The following is an 8,810-nucleotide window of genomic DNA, read 5'->3' as shown; positions in this document are numbered from 1 at the left end:
GGAGGTTAACATTTTACCTCTGGTCACAGCTGCGGGCTCACACTGTCATCTGACAGTGTGGGAACCGCAGCTCTCTGTCTGGTGGTATTAACCTTACCACTGATCAGAGGTAGTGTTTGCTGCATTGTCATGCACATGATAGCGTGGCAAACACTGGATGTTCGGGCCCCCCATGCATTAGGAGTAATGGCAGGGCTCACTCAGGTCTCATTGTTTGAGCTAATCCCCCTGCTTTTGTAAATAAACTAGCTGGTTTAGTACAATATGCAGTAAGCATAGCAACAAACATCATTGTTCCCAAACACCAAGTCACTGTCTTTCTTGACCAGCCACAGAAATACACATACATTCACAAGTCAACACAAACACAGTAGTGTATTTCTCTTGGCTTCACAAATCTATACGTCTATAAGAAGCTGTTTTGTCACATTGCTCTCCCATCTTAAATCAGCCAGACAAGCTAGGATCCCAATCATCCTTCTCCACTTATTGGAGACAGTCCATCAGCATGTCTTTAAGCACAGCCATGAATGTAAGAGGTCTCACCTTCATGAGAACAAAATTTTGTATCATCCAGTTCCCTCAGAGCATATTCCGTGTCTTCCTTGAGAATAAACTCCTCACGTAATTGACGAGAACACACTTGTATTCATTGCGTCCAGACAAGCCTTCCTCAGCATTCCGTAGTTCCTGAATTAAATCCGATGAGTGTCAGTGGCCTGGTATTCAATCCGTTGAAGCTGGCACAGCTCCTGTAGTTGCCGTTTCTTGTTGCTGCTGTATATCCTCATGGTCCTCCTCCCAAGGCCGGGCTGGTGGGGTTGAACATGGGAGCATCCAAAACCCGCTGTGTATACTTGTGGTCTACTTATATGTCTCCCTGGCTTTGGAGCCCTTTGGACGGTGTGTGCTAACACCAGTACCCTTGCAGCTCCCCCAAATCTGCTGGGCTGAGTAGTATCCCACCATTGCAACCAAAATATGAAGACCCGGAGTCTTCAGTGGGCAGAACACTACTCAGACAACACAGGGTGAGGGTAAAACAGTGTGGCAATACTTTATTGAACCACAAAAGAGGCAATAAACAGATAGAACAGTCCCAGCAAATACCCAAGATGCCGTTCCAGTGGTGTCGGTACGTGAGTTCCCGGGGCTCATTTGAGATTTTTAAGTCTTGTGAGCCCAATAAGCGCTAGAATCACTGTCCTCGCCTTCAGAAAAATCGAGCATCACAAGGAAATCTGAGAGCAGCCGTAGCCCTGGCTTCCTGTTGATGTTCAATATGTCCGAAGGCAGGGACAGGCAGGGGCACTGACTGGGCGCAGGGTTCATGTGATGTAACAACCCCAAGTCCCGACACCGCAGGAACAGTGCCGCCACGGGAGCTGAGTGTGAATGTTTTTATTTTAACGAGTACAAACTTGAGGAATGACAAGGGGTTGTCCTAGTATTGGACAACCTCTTTAAGAAGATACAATTTTCGATTAAAAAATTTCCAACGTTCTGAACATGAAAAAGGCTTTTCCCCTGTGTGAATTCTCTAAAGTTTATTAAGAGTTGATTTTCAAGGAAAACATTTCCTACATTAAGAATATAAAAAAGGCATCTACCCTGTGTGACTTCTCTGGTGAGTAAGAAGAGATGATCTCTTCACAAAACATTTTCCACATTCTGAACATGAAAAAGGCTTCTCCCCTGTGTGGGTTCTATGGTGGATATTAAGATGAACTTTCTGATTAAAACATTTCCCACATTCTGAACATGAAAAAGGCTTCTCCCCTGTGTGGGTTCTTTGGTGTATAACAACATCTGATTTCCGGTAAAAATGTTTCCCACATTCTGAACATGAAAAAGGCTTCTCCCCTGTGTGGGTTCTCTGGTGTATAACAAAACTTGATATCTGTGTAAAACATTTTCTACATTCTGAACATGAAAAAGGTTTCTCCCCAGTGTGAATTCTCTGGTGCTTAACAAAATGTGATTTCTGGTTAAAACATTTCCCGCATTCTGAACATGAATAAGGCTTCTCCCCTGTGTGGGTTCTCTGGTGGCTATCAAGATAGGATTTCCTGGTAAAACATTTCCCACATTCTGAACATGAAAAAGGCTTCTCCCCTGTGTGGGTTCTCTGGTGTGTAACAAAACTTGATATCTGTGTAAAACATTTCCCACATTCTGAACATGAAAATGGCTTCTCCCCTGTGTGCGTTCTCTGGTGTATAACAAAACTTGATATCTGTGTAAAACATTTCCCACATTCTGAACATGAAAAAGGCTTCTCCCCAGTGTGAATTCTCTGGTGCTTAACAAAATGTGATTTCTGATTAAAACATTTCCCACATTCTGAACATGAAAAAGGCCTCTCCCCTTTGTGAATTCTCTGGTGACTAAGAAAAGATGATTTATTCACAAAACATCTTCCACATTCTGAACATGAAAAAGGCTTCTCTCCTGTGTGGGTTCTCTGGTGGGTATCAAGATAAGCTTTCCTGGTAAAACATTTCCCACATTCTGAACATGAAAAAGGTTTCTCCCCTGTGTGAGTTCTCTGATGTCTGATAAAGTTGACATCTGTGTAAAACATTTCCCACATTCTGAACATGAAAAAGGCTTCTCCCCTGTGTGAATTCTCTGGTGACTAACAAAATTTGATTTCTTGTTAAAACATTTCTCACACTTGGAACAAGAAAATCTATTCTCTGGTGTGTGAATTTTTTGATGTTTAGGAAAAGACTTCTGTAGGGGAAAACTATTTCCATATTCTGAACGTGAAAATGGCTTCTTTGCTTTAGGAGCAATTTGTTTTTTAATGCTTATGTTGTGACTCTGACTTTCCTTAGTAGTCTGCAATGTATCAGAAGACAGGACCTGCTTCAAAGGATCAGATGACAGATCTTTGCTGTGAAGGGATGATGGTATATCTGGAGTAATGACATTAACTTCAATTGTATCCTGTGGGATCTCAAGATCATCTGATTTAAAAATTGAAGATGTCAGCTGTCCCTCTGATCTCCTGGTGCAGTCATCTGTCAAGAAGAAAATCAATTATTATTTTTCAATAAAAATATCCTTGAATTTTATATTTTTTAACATTTCTACTGTCTATAAAAATGGCAAGTTATTTAAAAAATATTGATTTATTCACCAAGACAATGACAGTTCACTGTTTAATAGAAAACCTCATAGGATGAACCAGTGGAACGTGGTGTTCAACTGTTTGTTCATTCTGCCTCCCAAATATGGAATAAAAAGCCACCAATGTTATGTAGGTGAAAATAATACCAATAAAAACTTCTACTCATCTCACAAAAAAGAAGTCCCCACTCAGGTCCATCATCTGTCAGTGGAAAACCAGAGGTTTCCACATTATTAGTGGCTCAAAAGCTCTTGAAAAGCAACATGGCTTCCATAAACCAATCCAGCAATATCAGCTCTCCCAAAGTCAGATCTCCCCCTCACTTCTGAGCCTTGCAGTGCGCCCAAAACACATTTAGCCTCCATGTATTTGGCATTACTATAGTGAGAGGAACCCACTTAATTGATGGTGTGTGTCTCCTGGAGCACAATCTGGACACTATGTGTTGGGTAATAAAATGGCATATTTGTGATTTCCACTGTTTGCTAATTTCCGGGAAGTGCCTGAGGAGTCAAAATAATCACTACTACTACAGATTAATTCACTGAGGGTTATAAAATGTATTCACTTTATGGGGATTTCCACTGCTCTGGTTTTCTGACATTTTGTCATATTAGGGCTTCTGCAAATGGTGGGTCCCATCTCCTCTGGGATCTGCTCCTGCAACGTCTGCTTCTCTCAGCAGGAGCCGCCTTATTCATCCAGCAGGCGGCGCTGGTGATGGAAGAGACGTCAGAACCAGAAGCTCTGGGCGGCGCAGGCTCTGTCCAGCCACTAAGATCAGGATTGCTGGGACCAGTAGTACCATCCAGTCTGACAGTATGGGTGTGTGTGCTGTTCAGCTGGAGTAATCTGCTCCCTGCTTCAGCCATTTGGAAAGCACCGCACCCTACTAAAGGTGGAAGCATATTGCCAGAAGCTGCCAGATCCAGCCTTGTCCTCCTCTGGTTCAGTCCTCTGTGCTCAGCTCCCGGCTTGTGTATTTGTTCCTGTTGTGACCTCGGCCCGTTTACTGACTACTCTCGTGTCTTCTGATTTTGTATTTTCTCTGTCCTCTTGGTTCTGACCCGGCTATCTGACTATTCTTCTTGTCATCTCACACCACAGAACAGCAGGTAACACCGTGGCCCAAGCCTAGGGGTCTCTGTGTAAGAACAGATCCATGTAGTGGGGTTAAAGGGTGATAAAGTAATCCATGGGATCTGGAAAATGGAGTAGATAGCGCCAAGCCTGTTCGTGTTGGCCATCTTTTGAGCTGCCAGGTGACCATGAACAGTGTCCCCAATACGCTGTGTCTGCAAACTATCCCAGCAAGATCTGCATTCAAATAGCTAAATATTTAACTGCTGTCGTCAAAACTGTGAGTATAGACAATAACACATCTACTGAAATGATCAAATTCAACAGTCTCCATCAGTAATAAATGAGTAACTAGTGGTGAAACCTCTCTGGGGTAATTGGAGTATGGGGCTCGGTGGCTCTTGACAATGTAAACTATCGTAAGAGCCAATATTTTCTGTCAGATGAGTTTTAAAAAGAAATATTAGACGATCAAAGAGAACTTTTTATAATAGTGCAGAGCTGAGGTGTCTTAAATTTGGACCTCAGGCATTGGGAAGAGGCATTTTTTTAAAGACTACCAAGGAGTTATAGATTCACATAAGTGAGGCCGATCCCACCACAATCAAACTATCATACAGAATGAAGCTGTAAAAAAAGACATAGAATAAAAAATGTTACATCCGCAACAACAAACTATGTATGAGGGGAGAATTCCAACACACTCATTTATGGTGGACCATTGGAGCTACGGAGTCCTGAGCAGAAGAGTAGAGAAAGTATTAGCGCCCCCATTTCAGGAGAGATTGTGCAGTAATCTGAATTCCTTAGGATCGAAAACATAATGGAATTTATGACGTGGAGTGAATCCATGAAACCAGGGCTCGAGCCAACACATCTCCTGCAGGCATGAATAAATGTATATCACAGCCATCAGCCACGCACAGCTTAGAGATATATCATGGCTCAGGTGTAATGTTTTCTGTATAGTTTGTCACAATCCTGTATGAAGTTAGTTGGTTTTAAAAGAAATTGAAAACTCAGGATAAAGGGAAACTCTGTTGTTATTGTACAGAAATTCACACGTGTCCCTCACTGCACATTTAATGTTGTCGATCATAAAAGTGAAGTTTAGCCAGAAAGACTGGACCTGGTCTTGTAGGGACCATATGAGCACATTCAGCAGCACAGAAGAGGGAGAAGGTAGATTCATCCAATAAGATATCAGGGTTCTAGGAAGCCAACACCATCATTACCCTCTGCTTTCTCTTACAGGCCCATCATAATATTTTTCTTAAAGTGATTTTCTCACTTGTCAGCACATTCTACGTACGCTGTCATTTGGCTTTGTAGTTTACAGATCTGGGCAGGTAAGGAGGTAAGGGTCAGCGTCTTCTAATCCCAGGGGGTAGGTGGATCTTACTGATTGTAAATTCTATAGAAAAGGACTTTCAACGCCCAAAGTCATTTGAACATTTTCGGACGGAGGAGAATGTTGTGGTCTAGAGGCAAAATAGTGATCACACGATTGTGATACGGCCGGACTACACCACTGATAAAGCAGCCACAGTCGGTGACTGAGAAGAATCTGTGACTTCTGTGCATTTAGTGGTCACTACTCACCTGGGTAGTCATATGTAGGAATCTCCTCTTTACATCGCTCATCACCCCTCACATATGTCTCTGTAGTATTAATATGGGTCAGATCTTCACCCTGAAACAAATATTGTAAAAGTCACAAACAGATGGAGAAGTCCCATCTATGATCAGCTCTAATCCTGCCATCTCCACCGTTATCATTATACAAGTATAAAACATATAATACTGGTGGATAAAACAAGACTGAACACAAGACCTTCACAGCCGTCTACACATCATAGGGGAGATCTCATGACACCTTCTCTCCATCTACCTGATGATCTTGAGGAACATTGGGGTCTTCTTGTTTACAGTCCTGTGGAAGAAGAGGACGGGGACATCTCTCTGGTGTTGTCCTCTTACTGGATAGATCTAGAGGAAGCACATACAGGGACTGAATTCATTCTTTACATACAGATAATTATAGGCTGTGTGTATTTCGTCCTGTCTATTACCTGGTGATGTGAGGGGCTGAGGAACCTCCATCATGACGTCCTTGTGCAGATCTTTGTGTCCTTCTAAATACTCCCACTCCTCCATGGAGAAATAGACAGCGACATCCTGACACCTTATAGGAACCTGACACATACAATGATACCGTCATCCCCTGATCCCTTCATAGCATTATTGTATAATGTCCCAGCATTCCCAGCAGTGTCACCTCTCCAGTCAGCAGCTCAATCATCTTGTAGGTGAGTTCTAGGATCTTCTGGTCATTGATGTCCTCATGTATCAGGGGGTGAGATGGAGGTCCTGTGATTGGGCTCAGGGGTCTTCCCCATCCCTCAGACACAGGGTCCTGACAGCGCTCACTAGAGGTCTTCTTCACTACTGTGTAATCCTGGTTATGGAGAGACACATTAATAAATCTCCCTCCAGACATTTCCAGAGTCCTCACCTCTCCAGTTCTGTCCATCTGTTATTCCCATAGATAAGAATGATGTAATGTGACGCCATCAGAATCTCTCACCTCTCCAGTAAGCCGGAAGAGGATCTCTAGGGTGAGGTGCAATATCCTCTCCGCCATCTTGTCTCTGTCCATATCCATCTTTGATTGGTAAATCAGGAAAATTCTCTTATATAGAAGATCTTCACTGCGAGGATCTTATATTGTAGAGATCTGAATGAGAAGATGATGAGCAGATGTAACATCATAAATATCCTGTGTAATAATACAATTACTGGAGATAATAAGGGAAACATATGATATTTATTATTTTACAGTATTTAGTTTTTTTCCTCGACATCTACTTATAAAACCTTTATATTTTAGGCCACAGACACCAAGTAGTTACTTCCCCGCAGTCTGCAGCTGAAAAAGTTTCTCACAAGATGGTTGTTTGATGGTTTTACGAGATGGTTGGTTGTTCTCTCCCCGACCCTTTCACAACTCCTGTCTCCTAGTTTAATCGCAAGAGAAACACATAACGAGAACCTGGAGAAAGGGTAAATCGTTCAGGTGGAGGGGAGATGGCGGAGGGGCATTGCTGAACCGTGAAGCTTCCTGGACACTGAGGGTAAATCCATCGTACTGGAGGGTATAAAGAGAATATGTGGACGGTTATCACTACTATCTACATTACTGTGCTGGAACTAGGAGAGGAATAATGGCGTTGTGTGAGGACTTCTCTGGGCTTCTGTCCTTCATCCTGCAGTCGTCTGAATGGATCTAATGTGGACGGGAACCAGCTAAGCCGCATTCTGTCCACAGCTGTTACCTCACTGTTCACACCACACAGAGACCCCAAAAGAGTCTCCGTGCTGAAGGGGTTAATGCCCCCTGCGCCCAGTAATGGGGGTCTACACATACCTCCACCTGCAGAGCCGCCACCACATATATGGCTGCTCTGTGCGCACAGGACCTGTGATGAGGTCACAGGAGGGGAGGAGTCAGGGGTCACATGATCAGGGGCCTCAGTGGATGCACAGTGTGAACTGTGCGGCTCCTGTACAGTGATATCCGGAGTGAAGACGCTACATGGGGACGTCTCCGCAGTCAGTGACATTTCCGGCATTATTTGCCCCTAACTATTGGCACAATTACCCCGCGCCGCCTTTTCTACAGTTTTATGTGTGAATGTAACGTGGGATTTTCCTGCTTGGAGACAAATAGACGACACATGAGGTGATTATCACCAGTTACCGGACGTCTACTATGTGGCGGCATATGATTGTGCTATCCACTCCATACCAGGATAAAAGGCCGAAATCTCGTATGTTTAACCCCTTCCAAGGAGGGCGGCCCTGATAGACTATGTTCAGAGTCCGGCTAATGTTCATCCCGAAGAGTTAGACGAGTGTGCGATGTTTTTCTCGCCTACATCCATATACAATACGTTATTAACTTCGTCTTTTACTTACTATAATCCTCTATGTAACTTTAATCTGATTACAAAACTAAGAAAACAATCTTATATACAGATATCGATATATGATAGATAATAGATAGATGTCCTGCAGATATAAAATCTCACAACCCCATATATATCATAAATCTGCAGCCTTTAGAGCCTTTCATGTGGAACTAAAGGGTGTTTAGCCTTGTTTAACCTAATAAATAATTTAAAAAACGGCATGGGGTCCCCCTATTTTTTGTAACCAGCAAAGGGAGAGCAGACAGCTGAGAGCTGATATTATCAGGTTGGGAAGGTCCCTGGTGATTGGGGCCATCCCCAGCCTAAAAATACCAGCCCTTAGCCATACCAGAAGTGGAGCAGCACCAGAAGTGGAGCAGCACATGAGATGCACCAAATATGGCTTTTTGCCTTTGCTCTTCCCAATTGCTCTGATGCGTTGACAATCAGTGTAATGCATCTTGGAGTTGATGACAGCTGTGATTTGTCAAAAATCACAAATGGCATCAAGCCCTGGTATTAGTAATGGAGAGGTGTCCATCAGACAACCCCATTACTGACCCAGTAACCAAAAATAAAAACATAAAAAAATATTTAATTTGAATAAACACTCACCTACATTT

General features: G+C 43.0%; 2 protein-coding genes across 2 annotated transcripts in view; both read right to left on the bottom strand.

Moving 5' to 3' along the window:
• Nucleotides 1-1,123: 1,123 nt before the first annotated feature.
• Nucleotides 1,124-8,810, bottom strand: part of LOC141271738 (uncharacterized) — a 96,318-nt gene continuing 88,631 nt past the window's right edge. The window contains exon 12 of the mRNA XM_073681833.1: nucleotides 1,124-2,360. Within this exon, the coding sequence (XP_073537934.1) occupies nucleotides 1,607-2,360 (754 nt within the window). The 3' untranslated portion in view covers nucleotides 1,124-1,606. The remainder of the gene's footprint in view (nucleotides 2,361-8,810) is intronic.
• On the bottom strand, nucleotides 2,267-7,702 carry LOC141271737 (oocyte zinc finger protein XlCOF8.4-like). Its single transcript, XM_073681832.1, has 7 exons — nucleotides 7,644-7,702; nucleotides 6,804-6,953; nucleotides 6,495-6,674; nucleotides 6,289-6,412; nucleotides 6,108-6,205; nucleotides 5,819-5,909; nucleotides 2,267-3,026 (listed from the first exon to the last, which is right to left on the bottom strand). The coding sequence occupies exons 2-7, from the start codon at nucleotides 6,879-6,881 to the stop codon at nucleotides 2,407-2,409; spliced, it is 1,191 nt and encodes a 396-aa protein (XP_073537933.1). The 5' UTR covers nucleotides 6,882-6,953; nucleotides 7,644-7,702; the 3' UTR covers nucleotides 2,267-2,406.

This window comes from Phyllobates terribilis, unplaced genomic scaffold, assembly GCF_046119375.1.
Source record: "Phyllobates terribilis strain yellow unplaced genomic scaffold, ASM4611937v1 Scaffold_5__5_contigs__length_657084704, whole genome shotgun sequence".
Lineage (NCBI taxonomy): Eukaryota > Metazoa > Chordata > Amphibia > Anura > Dendrobatidae > Phyllobates > Phyllobates terribilis.
The sequence above is the reverse complement of the archived record's forward strand: the minus strand, read 5'-3'. Positions and strand labels throughout refer to the sequence as shown.

Coding starts and splice junctions, on each gene's coding strand:
- LOC141271737 (XM_073681832.1), bottom strand. CDS start 6,881: ATGGATATGGACAGAGACAAGATGGCGGAGAGGATATTGCACCTCACC. Junction 6,413..6,494: donor TTGAGCTGCTGACTGGAGAG/GTGACACTGCTG, acceptor TGTATGTGTCAG/GTTCCTATAAGGTGTCAGGA. Junction 6,206..6,288: donor TCAGCCCCTCACATCACCAG/GTAATAGACAGG, acceptor TGCTTCCTCTAG/ATCTATCCAGTAAGAGGACA.